The 12,910-nt window shown below is 44.7% G+C and overlaps 1 protein-coding gene and 1 long non-coding RNA gene across 2 annotated transcripts in view; both read right to left on the bottom strand.

The window, feature by feature from the left end:
- Window positions 1-2,107: 2,107 nt before the first annotated feature.
- Window positions 2,108-5,005, bottom strand: LOC135556402 (uncharacterized). Its single transcript, XR_010457986.1, has 2 exons — window positions 4,058-5,005; window positions 2,108-3,916 (listed from the first exon to the last, which is right to left on the bottom strand). It is a non-coding gene; the product is annotated as an uncharacterized LOC135556402 (long non-coding RNA).
- A 1,603-nt stretch (window positions 5,006-6,608) lies between these two features.
- The window catches only part of LOC135556401 (voltage-dependent R-type calcium channel subunit alpha-1E-like), a 115,208-nt gene continuing 108,906 nt past the window's right edge, over window positions 6,609-12,910 (bottom strand). Inside the window, exons 43-48 of the mRNA XM_064989586.1 lie at window positions 12,769-12,869; window positions 12,567-12,673; window positions 12,163-12,298; window positions 8,789-8,933; window positions 8,412-8,593; window positions 6,609-8,292 (exon numbers count right to left, since the gene is read on the bottom strand). Of these exons, the coding sequence (XP_064845658.1) occupies window positions 7,717-8,292; window positions 8,412-8,593; window positions 8,789-8,933; window positions 12,163-12,298; window positions 12,567-12,673; window positions 12,769-12,869 (1,247 nt within the window). The 3' untranslated portion in view covers window positions 6,609-7,716. The remainder of the gene's footprint in view (window positions 8,293-8,411; window positions 8,594-8,788; window positions 8,934-12,162; window positions 12,299-12,566; window positions 12,674-12,768; window positions 12,870-12,910) is intronic.

Raw genomic sequence — 12,910 nt, 5'->3', positions numbered from 1 at the left:
AGTGTTGAGTGACATGGCAGTTAACTTCAAAATAAATCATAGTTAGGAATCATCCATAAAAATATCCATGTTGAAATAATTTGCATCAAATGACATATGATTCATTACACAAAAGGAAACAACCTCAAGACACTTGATTCTATTTACAGGAAAAATGGCTTTGTAGACTTTGTAGTCTCTGTAGAAATCCGAGTTGTCTCACATAATTTTCAAATGCTCCAGCTTAAAGAGATTGTCCAGTACTTGTGTTTACTTTTTAGCCAGTAGTTCTGAAAATAGAGCTTACGAGCCAAAAGTGGTTCACGAAAATTGAGTACTGTGTCTCATATGTGCACCACGTCTTTGCTCTCTCTCTTGCTCTGCTGTGTGGTCACTCAAATGGCGAGGGACTGAAGCTCATTGGTTGAACTCAAATTACTAGAGGGATGGCTCTCGTGGGGGAAAACTTAGGAAAAATGGCACAGCAAAGCTTCCAAAATAAACAGTTGCTTCCAAACTAGGGATTTTGTGTATTAATTGCTCATAGATTATGCATGTATGGACTACACATTAACACATCCAGCCCAGAGTGGGAGGTTTAAAAATACTTAGTCGTCGCCAATGTTTCCAGAGCATGTCTTTATCAGGGCCTGGTTTTCCAGACTATGGACATGACAGCAGTATCCAGCACATGAACATTACACTATGTCTGTAGTTCAGGAGAGGCCAGTCTTGCTGCTGTCCACTGAGGGTCTATAGTTTAGGGCTGGCCCTCTCCCAAGTACTCAAAGTGGTAATCATGCTTAATCCAATGAGGTGACAGTGACAGACACCAGCATAGCAGTGGGTCTTCTGTCCAGAGACACACTGAAGGTCACACAAGGACAAAGCCACCATGTTTAGGCTGAAAATGAGAACTAGAGATTTGACATGGAATGACACTGGAACACCACACTTTAGAGGGTTCAAATCCCCAGAGCTCTGGAAACGTACAGTATCTATCAGGGAAAGGTCATGTCCTTGCTTAACGGGTCCTAAATAACACAACATTCTGAGAACCATGTTTCTTAGAGCTTGGTGAGAGCGTGGTTGTCCTATGGTTATTTTGCATACTGTACAACCTTCCCACAAGGTTCTGGGAAAGGTGCAGCTAGCACATAAGTTCTGAGAGCCATATACATTGCGTGTACTCAATATTAGGAAGGTGTCCTTAATGTTTTGTACAATCACACAGCATGACGTTTCCACATGGTTCTATTTAAAGTAATGTTCTCAAATTGTTCAGAGAACGTTAAGAAACAACATTCTTCTGTAGGAATTTCTGTACTTCAGCATAACACTTTCTACAGGTTTCCTCATGGCTCTATTTAAAGTAATGTTCTCAGAAGGTTCAGAAACAAAGTTTTCTTTGGGAATTTCACTACTTTCAGCCTAACATCTTCTGAAGGTTTCCTCATGGTTCTCTTTAAAGTAATGTTTTTATTTTTTAACCAGGTTAAGAACAAATTCTTATTTACAACGACAGCGTAGGAACAGCGGGTTAACTGCCTTGTCAGTTTGGGGATTTGATCTAGCAACCTTTCGGTTACTAGCCCAATGCTCACGAGGCTACCTGCCACCCCAAATGTTCTCAGAACATTAAGAAAACGTTCCATAAAAACCACAAGAAAACATTAGCAATGCTCAAAGTAGTAATGTTACGTTCCGAGGCATGCGTCGAAATTGCTAAGAAGTTTAATTTGAAGTAGTGTGCCAATGCTTGTTTCACTTGATCAGAAGTACGAGATCAGTGACATCCGAAACTTAGTTTTTTTTTCGAGCAACCACCTGATTGGTTTGGTATTGGTTTTGGTAGAAGACAAAAACACTACCCTGCACACGTGCTATGGCGTGTGCAACTTCATCTATAATAATTTGGCGCTTCTAAATTATTTTGACCAGCAGGTGCCACTAGTGTACAACATGTTGATCAAAGCTTTGAGTAATTAACCTATTTTTGACACAATTGGCTGGAAATGCACAATGCTTCAGGAAGCTTAGTTTCCTCATCACTAGTTCCAAGATCATTCTGAGAATGTTATTTAAAAACATATACAGTACCAGTCAAAAGTTTGGACACAACTACTCATTCAAGGGGTTTTCTTTATTTTGACTATTTTCTACATTGTAGAATAATAAAATATTAAATAACACACATGTAATCATGTAGTAACCAAAAAAGTGTTGAACAAATCAAAATATATTTTATATTCTTCAAAATTGCCACCCTTTGCCTTGATGACAGCTTTGCACACTCTTGGTATTCTCTTAACCAGCTTCATGAGGTAGTCACATGGAATGCATTTCAATTAACAGGTGTGAGTTGTTAAAAGTTAATTTTTGAAATGTCTTTCCTTAATGCATTTGAGGCAATCCGTTGTGTTGTGACAAGGTAGGGGTGGTATACAGAAGATATCCCTATTTGGTCCATATTATGGTAAGAACAGCTGAAATAAGCAAAGAGAAACGATCGTCCACCATTACTTTAAGACATCCCTTGTGTAGTCTTAACATTCGGTATACTCCCTTTGTCCTAAGGGTAAAAAATGACCTGCCTTCATTAAACCCCTAAAATGAAGCAGCTTAATTGAATTTTAAACCCCAAATCTATTTTGCATGAAGAAACAACTTGTCACCTGTCACTCTTCACAATGCAGAAAGACTGCATTGACTGCATCAGTGGACACCACTCGTTTTTAACACACCTGTCATAATTGTTTTCTTTACTAAAGTAGAGGTTTATTATTATTATTACTACTGCTAAAGGTACTGCATAGGTGTAAACATAATTCTTTTGCAAGAGATAGCACTTGTATAGCCTAAGAAAGTAACAGAAATGTGCATTATGTAGTTTTGAATGCATTTTATTGAAGGGAAACAACATAACTTTTGTACAATAAAGAATTTGTACAATAAAGAATTAAACTGCAAAATATAATAGATACAAAACAAAAACCTGAAGAACATAAATCAATCAACTCTAATTAGCACATGTAGGACAGTATGCAAGTGTGTGAGCATGGACTTTGCAGATGTATTTCTCACATGTGCAGGACATAGTATTTGTTATACAGTCCTTCTTTGGGGGGGGCAGAATTGGCATCTCCTCCTCCTGCCTGCCCCAGCTGCAACCTCCGGTGGATCAGGACAAGATTCAGCCCACTGAACAGCTTTCACAAGTGCTGCAGAGGCTGCTGTGCAGGGGAGGTGCTCCTTTCTTTGAAAGTGTGGGGTTACAAGTGCAATTTCCCAGCTACCTCAGGAACACACTCCTCTTGTTCCGCTTATCAGGCATCCAGGTAGGGTTGATCTTATACCATGTCACGAAGGCATTGTATGAGGACATATCAATGATGTTATGGAAGATGACCAGGGGCCAGCGGGCTGTCATCCTCCTGCAGCTGTAAGTTCCAATCACCATGTCCAGGTTGTACATGCCTCCATTGTTGTGGTTGTAGTCCAGGATGATGGCTGGCGTCCTGCCCTCACGATCACTGATCTCAGCCGTTTTGTGCAGTGTGCTCCGGAGGACCACATTCTTGTTCCTCTTTGGGAGGTAAGAAACTAGAGTGGGGGGTGAAGGCCAACTTTGATGAGAAGGTGCAGGGGGGGAGCTCAGGTTTGTTCTTTCTAATTGTTCCAACCATGGTGATCTTCCTCTTCAGGAGCTGCTGGCTGAGTTCATAAGAGGTGAAGAAATTGTCACACGTGACATTGTGCCCCCTAAGTCCATCTGTCACATCAAGCACAACCCGCATCCCCTGGTTCTTCTCCGTGCCTCCGCTGGTCGGCTTCCCTGTGTAGACTTCCATCTTCCAGCATAGCTGGAAGGCCACCCATATCTTGATGCCATACTTAGCTGGCTTGTTGGGAATATACTGCCGGAAAGGACAGCAACCTTTTGACAAAAGAGATTACGATCAGTAATTAGTATCAGTGTCACAGAAAACAATCACATAAATCAATGATATTACAGCAATACATAATAAAATTAACGGTGAAAGTCACTTACATTAGCGATATGAAAATAAAAATGTACCTCTGAATGGAACCAGTTGCTCCTCCACTGTTACTTCAGGCCCAGGGTTGTAGAGGTACGGCAGATGCTCCACCCACTTCTTCCAGACCTCTCAGTTTGTCTCTCACACGTCTTGCAGTTCTCACGGTTATCAAATCGTAGCATTCTTGAGAAAGGGTGAAAGACTTCCAGTGGCATCGTGGCACGGGGAATTGCCCTTCCACTCTCTCCATCCCAGAGTCCACACGTAGCCTCACCTCGAGACCTATACACATCCGCTAAGATTAGCAGCCCTATGTAGGCACGCAGGTCAATCTCATCCATCCTTTTCCAGTTGTCTTCATTTTTACGGAAACCCTCCAAATTTGTCATCTCCAGGATGATGAACATGTAGAATGTTGAGGCGATGTCCTTGGCATGGGCAACTGCATGTCTTGTGGGCCCTGGGGTCATCGTTATGTCATTTTGTGCTGCTATCCTGGCCTGGTTGTCATATGGTGACAAGGACCATGTTATTTTGCTGTTCTTTGACAAAAATGCCTCTCAATCAGCTTGGGGGATTTCTTCTTCATCTGAAGGTGATGCATCGTGCTCTGGGTTGTATTCTTCCCCATCTTCTTCTTCAGATACCTCCTCCTCTTCTAAATCATTGGTCTCTTGTTCCTCAGATCTATGACCTGTTGGGCACTGAAACGTGCACTCATGGCTTCAGCAAAGAGAGAACTGGGGGGACTGTCATCTGCAGCACCTTCATAGCCTCTGACTGCATTTCCCATTTGTAAACAATGCTTTCAAGAAATGTTTATTTTGTCTGAAATTCTGTTTATTTTGTCTGTAAACTTTAGTCATGTGTGGGGTCGTGGAGGGGAGATGCTGCACATGCAGAAGAAAGTTATCGTTTTGTCTGAGTTCAATCAGTTGCACACAATCCCAATTTCTAATTGTGTGTGTGTGTGTGTGTGTCTTTGTGTTTTTTTGTGGTGTGTAAATTATTTTATAAATGCCGGGTCAAAAATGACCCTAACACGGAATCCAAACCAGCTGACAATTAATCCACACATAAAACGGTCAACCGAATCGTTTCTAGTCATCTTTCTTCCTTCCAGGATTTTTCTTCTCTTGACTTTATATTGCGATTGGCAACTTTCATAAATTAGGTGCACTACCGCCACTGACCTCGTTCGTCTTCAGTTACCCACGTGGGTATAACCAGTGAGGAGATGGCACGTGGGTACCTGCTTCTACAAACCAATGGGAGTGGCAGGACTTGCAGCACGATCTGCATCAGAAATAGAACCGATTTCTATTTTAGCCTTTGGCAACGCAGACACTCGTTGGTGCGCGTGAGCAGTGTGGGTGCAATCATTTAATAACATGGATTTCTACATTTATTTTGCGACGCTCGTGCACGCAACGCGAGCGGTGTGGTCAGCCTATTAGACAATCTTTGTACCCTGGGGGTGTACAACTTTCTTTGAAATATGAACAAAGGCGATGTTTCACTTTTTCAAATGTTGGGGTCACTCAATCAAATTTCAAGTTGACAAAATATAATTTAGGGGGTTTTCTCTGCTGTTAAACAAAGTGGAGGGTCATTTTTACCCTTAAGACATCACAAGGGTTAAGACATGAAGGTCAGTCAAGCGCTATGATGAAGTTAATTAGAGTTACCTGCCTCAGATTTGCAGCCCAAATAAATCACATAGTTCAAGTAACAGACACATCTCAACATAAACTGTTTAGAGGAGACTGTGGGAATCAGGCCTTCATGGTCAAATTGCTGCAAAGAAACCACTACTAACGGACTCCCATAATAAGAAGAGACTTGCTTGGGCCAAGAAACACGAGCAATGGACATTAGACAGGTGAAAATCTGTCCTTTGGTCTGAAGAGTCAAAAGTTGAGATTTTTGGTTCCAACCAACGTGTCTTTGTAAGACACAGAGTACTGTAGGTGAACGGATGATCTCTGCATGTGTGGTTCCCAACATGAAGCATGGAGGAGGATGTGTGACGGTGCTTTGCTGGTGACACTGTTGGTGATTTATTTAGCTTTCAAGGCACACTTAACCAGCATGGCTACCACAACATTCTGCAGCAATATGCCATCCCATCTGGTTTGCGATTAGTGGGACTATCATTTGTTTTTCAACAGGACAATGACCCAGAACACACCTCCAGGCTGTGTAAGGGCTATTTGACCAAGGAAGATAGTGATGGAGTGCTGCATCAGATGACCTGGCCTCCACAATCACCTGACCTCAACCCAATTGAGAAGGTTTGGGATGAGTTGGACCGCATAATCAAGGAAAAGGAGCCAACAATTGCTCAGCATATGTGGGAACACCTTCAAGACTGTTGGAAAAGCATTCCTCATGAAGCTGGTTGAGTGTGCAAAGCTGTTATCAAGGCAAAGGGTGTCTACTTTGAATAATTTAAAATCTATAATATATTTGGATTTGTTCAGCTCTTTTTTGGTTACTACATGATTCCATATGTGTTATTTCATAGTTTTGATGTCTTCACTATTACTCTACAATGTAGAAAATAGCCCAAATAAAGAAATGAGTAGGTATGTCCAAACCTTTTACTGTACATTCTGTTCACAGCATCAATAAAACTCTCTCTATACTCTTAAGTGTGATCAGGTGTGTTGACCATGACCACTAATGAGCCACATCTGATCTTAATAAGTGCTTGTTTCTTTTGAAATAGGGTATTTTGAATAGACTAAAATTAACAGCTTTGTATGAGTTTAAAAACAACATGGCATGCTAACTGCATCCTGGTGGCACAGTGGACTAATTCCATGAATAGAAAACAGAGGATTATAGGTTTGAATCTCACTGGCGCTGTGCCACAATAAAAAAGAAATGTGTTTGCATGATTAATGCCTCATGAATGTCCTATCTGTGCTTGGAGTTCAAAACAGTAAAACTACCTATAATTTACGTTCTCAGAACGTTAATAAAACTTTCAGGTAACCATAGTAAAATGTTCTCAGATCCTCTCTGCAACCTAAAAATGTACTTTCCCAGAAGAGACAGTATTTTCACTTCCATTCTCAGAATGTTTAAAAAAAACGTTGCATTTTACTGCTGAAGAAACTTATGGCTTCGTTGCCAGGACCAAGAACATTCGTTGCCACAATTTCCAAGCAACCAAATGTGCTAGCTGGGTTGTTTTAAAGCAGTGTCTGTTGTGACAGCCAATGTCTGCTTCGGATCCCTACACACCAATCACTGTTTCATGATCCACAAAGATCTAACAATTGAGAGCTTTCTTCTTATCTTACATGAGGAAAAGAGAACAATTTTAATACATTCCTGCTACTTCAGTCTTACATGCTATTTTCAGCTACATACTGTACTTGAATACTTATTATTTTTCATAGGTCTAAGCAGTGAGGATACATTCTCCCCAGTTATTCGACTTTGTTCAAACAACAATCAAAATGCAACTGGTGAACTTTTGCACTGTACGTCAGCAGTGCACTTCCCATATCTTCCCTGTCTTATTGATTTGGCAAACATATTGCACTCCTACACACACACACACACACACAGACAGATGCACACTCAGTACACGCCCTGACAGTGTACTTCAGACTGAGGACACCCTGTCTCTCTGGTACCCAGTTTTGCTGTCCATCTTCCTCCTCTTCCTCTCCCAGTCCCGGCCCTAACAGCGGTCATCCTCGTCGGTGTCACACAGGAGCTCGCAGGCGGCCACAGAGCTGGCCTGACCCAGGCGTTTATGGAAGTGTCCGTTGGGGACCTGCCAGTTGTGTCTGAGCTGGGGGGCAGAGCTGATGGTGTTGGCCCGACCCAGACTGGTTGCAATGGCCACCTCGAAGGTCAGAGTCTCCTCCAGGCCTGAGGAGTCTGGGCTGTGGAACTCCTCGTGCAGGGGCAGGTATGGCTCCGAGATGTACCGGTGAGGGGAGGGATGTGGGTGACTGACCCCTAACCCTGGGTCACTCACCCCTACTACCACCCCCACCCCCGATCCTCCTCCTGCCACCTGGGCTGGCCTCTCCCCTTCCTTCCCCCACAAGGGCTCCTCCGTCTCTCCAGGGGCCTCCGGGGTCTGGGCTCTGCCCTTGCTGACAGCAGGGGGGGAGTGGTGGGCTCTGCATATCAGGGGGGAGTAGGAGATGTGAGGGCGTGGCCGCGATGGCGTCTGGGGGAGCTGCCGACGGCCACTGGGGGTGCTGGACTCAGAGTTAGACGGGCCTGGGCTGCCTGAAGTGTTGCCCTGCAGAGATAAGAGATTTCACACATAAACCAGGCTTTAATGGTAGTAGGGAAGGTTATTGACAGTTAAAGCTAGGAATGAAATAATAACAGTGTCAGGGCCGTTAAAAGAACACCCACCTGTCTATGGTGGACATGTGCGTGTCCCTCGCTGGGGGAGCAGGACTGCTTGCGTTCCTGTGACGGGTCCTGGCCCCGCTCCTCAGAGTTGCAGCGGGACACGTCGGGAGACAGCAGGTGGCGCCTCTCTTTGGAGCGCCCCCGCTCTTGATCCACTGGTTCCCTGAGGTTGGACCTGATGCCTGAGAGGCAAGGAGAGAGAGGGGAGCTATGAAGAGGGTCACATACATTTTAGTAAACACACAGCTTTCATCAGGGGGCTTCTAAAACTGAGAACCACCAGTGTTCTTCAATAGTTCTTCAAATGGAACAGGACCAGTGAATGGACCCTAAGCAATGGCATAGTGAACACATTCCTGTAACTGTGTATAAGGTACCTCTGATGCTCCTCTGTCGTGGTCTATACAGACGGTCAGAACTGACCCTCTCCAGAGAGTACTCCTCCTGCCACAGCCCATTTACACACTGATCACCAATAGTGGAGAAGGAGCGTTTCATCAATTTGCTGCTGTCCGTCCCAACCTACACACACAGATAAACACACACATACAGTACACACACACACACACACATACACACACACACACACACACACACACACACACACACACACACACACACACACACACACACACACACACACACACACACACACACACACACACACGCATATGCAATTGGTTGAGAGAATGTGGGAGGGTAGGAAGTGTGTGGAGTTCTGGTTCTGAGCAGAAGACTTTCTCCCATTCACCACACACATTCCATGTTTAATACATGGTATTTACATAGCGCTTTTCAAGGACCCAAAGTCACTTCCAAGCCATATTACCATGAACTAAAAAGACACCGTTTTGGAAAACCTGGCATACTGACATTTTTGCCACGCAAGGATTAGAAACCATCAAAGTATGCCACCCACACGGTCAACAACCTTTGAAGGTAACAGTTGAAATCATATGTATCTACTATAGCAACCTTGTAACACCCAATCCTCCACTTCATGGCAGATTGGCTGACTGACTGCTGTATCTATGTCCCTGCACTGCCCCAGTGTTCAATCAATCCCTCTGAAGCCGCCACAGAGGCTGTCTGCCTGGGTCCTGTTCTTTCCCCATGGGTAGAGGAGGGGAGGTGAGGGGCTGTACAGTAACAGGTACCTGTGTGTCTACAGCCAGCTGAGGCATAGACGAGGCTCGGATAGAGACTGCCCACCCGGGCACCTTGAGTGGGGCATCCTGCCTGTTAGTAGGGCAAAGGATGCGGTTAAACTCTTTGCGCTCCGGAACCTATATAGTTAGAGAAAGAGGAAGGGGAGAGAAACACAGCAGAGTTCTAATGTGTGAAAACAGACAGAGTTTGCAGCAATGACGTCAGGGGACCAGCAGAGGACTACTGTACCAACACGCCACAAGCAGATGTAGTATGCTGACTGACATACTGTAGAGTGGAGCTATCAATATCGAATAGCCGTACACCTTCTTAACTCAGAGTAAAAGCACTGGCTGAGCACAGTGACAGCAGTGTAATGTATTCATTTTTCACTATTCATTGTGAACCTGTGTGAGTGGTGCCTGTCTGGATTCCTCGGAAGTACTGTGGGTTGGAGTACCACTGTCAATGAGGGGCTGACAACCAGGCGGGGCAGAGAGGAGGGGCTGAAGGGAGGAAGGGGGCGGAGTCAACATGCGCAAAAAGGGGTAAAAGCTGACGCTTGAATAACTGAAAGTCATGAACCAGAGGAAAGAACCAATCACATGCATGCAGGCTTAGGAAACCAAAATGCCTCATCATCACCAAAGAGTTGAGAGGAGCTGAGAAACCATAACCAAAAGATGTGAGAAGTATCCTCCAACAGAACTCTGTACAGCTGCTCAAAGAACAGAGAGGTGTGTGGGAGAGCCATATGTCATACAGCTCTGTATGATGACAACGGTGCCAAATACAGGCACAGTACAGTTAAACCACAAAACCATGAGAGGAGTGCTGAGTCTGACACTAAACCATGAGAGACAAGCCGCCGTCTCCATCTCTGTTCCATTGACACACTTACAGAAAGGCACACACTTTCATGTAGTCAGAGTCACACTCCCCATAGTGCCAAAGCTCAGCAGAATCCCAAACAATTTTGCAAAGTAAGCATAATATGCATGGTCCATCAAAGCCTATGGCAAAGAAATTATGATACCATTTCATAGAAATGGGTGCACAGTCATAATGCCTAAAACAAGGAACAACACTGTGTGGAGTGGACAGCATGGTAAGACATTGCCATGGTGAAGTTGGGAATGACACAGAAGGGGGCAAGGCAGCTGTATCAGCTACTACATTCCAGTACTGCTAGATAGAACAGAACTGGCATTGATTGTGTAGAGGTCATTAGAGTGTGTATTGATAAAAATATAGGTGTGTGTTTGAATGGCTTTGAGTGTAACGTGAGAGTGTGTATGACGGGGCCTCCCGAGTTGGGCAGCGGTCTAAGTCACTACATCGCAGTGCTTGAGGTGTCGCTACAGACCTGGGTTTGATCCCAGGCTGTGTCGCAGCCGGCCGCGACCGGGAGACCCATGAGGCGGCACAGGGGAGGGTTTGGCTGGGATGTCCTTGTCCAATCGCGCTCTAGCGACACCTTTTGGCGGGCCGGTCGCATGAACGCTGACGTCAGTCGCGAGTTGTACAGTGTTTCCTCCGACACGTTGGTGCGGCCGGCTTCTGGGTTAAGCAAGCAGTGTGTCGAGAAGCAGTGCGGCTTGGCAGGGTCGTGTTTCAGAGGACGCATGGCTCTCGACCTTTGTCTCTCCCTTGTCTGTACTGGAGTTGCAGCGATAGGACAAGACTGTAACTACCATTTGGGGCAAAAAAGGACTAAAAGGGTGCCTGAATCACAGATGAGAAATGAATTCGACTGTCCCCATAGGAGACCCTTTAAAGAACCCTTTTCGGTTCCAGGTCAAACCCTTTCCACTGTGGGTTCTACATGGAACCCAAAGGAGTTCTACCTGGAACCAAAAACGGTGAACCCTTTTGGAACCCTTTTTTTCTAAGAATAAGAGTGTAGGGATCAGCAACAGTGCTTTATACAATGTTGTTTCAGACAAGAGTTTGATGATGAAGCAAAATACACTGGCACCATACATAAAACCTCTCAACACAAATCACACCCCACTAGCGTCCGAATACTGCATACTGATTGGGCTGGGACAGCGACAACTAATTGACTGGACAGTGACACAGTGATGGATGGGGGATTGGATGAGTCAGAGTGAGTCCAGCCAGACGCTGCCTCTCCTGGGACAAACAGTCTCAATTCCCCCCTCCCATGCTCTCTGGATCACAACCACATCCTATCAGACTATAACCCAACCCCATAATATCTCACTGGATCAAAAGTCTAACTACTAATGCTGTGATCATACTGTTTAATCTGCTCCTTGATATGCCACATCTATCAGGTGGATGGATTATCTTGGCAAAGTAGAAATGCTCACTAACAGGGGTGTAAAGAAATTTGTGCACAACAATTGAGAGAAATAAGCTTTTTGTGCGTATGGAAAATTCTTCATTTCATCTCATGAAACATGAGACCAACACTTGACATGTTGCGTTTTATATTTTTGTTCAACATACATACATTGATTTACTTAGCAATGTGTAATTTAGTGGTGAACTATCCCTTTGATTTGATTTGCTTTGATTAGGGCGTTGAGTGAGTGTGTTTCTGGGGGTGTTACAGTACCTGAGACCTATTCCTTACCAGAGTGTGGAGCTGGTGGTGGTGGTGGTGATAGTGGTGGTAGTCCTCCTCTTTATCCTCAAGGTCCTGGGACATGGGCTGCATGAACATCTCCTGGGGGGAGATGTGACTCAAGGCCACAAATCCTCCTCTGGTCCTGATGGAACAGATAAGAAGACAGATATTCAGAGAGAGATAGGGGACACCTAGTCAGTTGCACAACTGAATGCATTCAACCTAAATGTGTCTTCCGCATTAAACCCAACCCCTCAGAATCAGAGAGGTGCGTGGGCTGCCTTAATCGACGGCGTACGTCATCGGCGCCCGGCATGCCTATCTAGGATGAACACACACATCTATTAACATACCCGTACCCACACGCACACACAGGCTCTGGGACTTTGGGAGTTAAAAAGCATATTTACAGGGCAGATCCAGCGCTGTGGGTCAGAAAGGGGAGGGCTTTGGCACTGCAAAGGATGTCCTGAGGCAGAGAGGACGCGTCCATACGCTGGAACATGGGAGCGTGTTTCTATAGGGGATGAGGATGAAATAGGTCCAGTATGAGAGTATGCAAACTACTGTTCAGAAGCCATAGTTTCATACTGTACATAGAGGTAGATATACCTGCTCCTCCAGCTGTTGCCTGAGCTTCTTGGCTTTGCTCTGCTTGTAGTAGTCCATGATCATCATAGCTGCGTAGATCTTCCCAATGGTCATATGATTGGCTGGAAGAATGGCATAATGTCACTCATTTGGAATTCTTTGA

Source organism: Oncorhynchus masou, chromosome 15 (assembly GCF_036934945.1).
Source record: "Oncorhynchus masou masou isolate Uvic2021 chromosome 15, UVic_Omas_1.1, whole genome shotgun sequence".
In the NCBI taxonomy this organism is placed as follows: domain Eukaryota; kingdom Metazoa; phylum Chordata; class Actinopteri; order Salmoniformes; family Salmonidae; genus Oncorhynchus; species Oncorhynchus masou.
The sequence above is the reverse complement of the archived record's forward strand: the minus strand, read 5'-3'. Positions and strand labels throughout refer to the sequence as shown.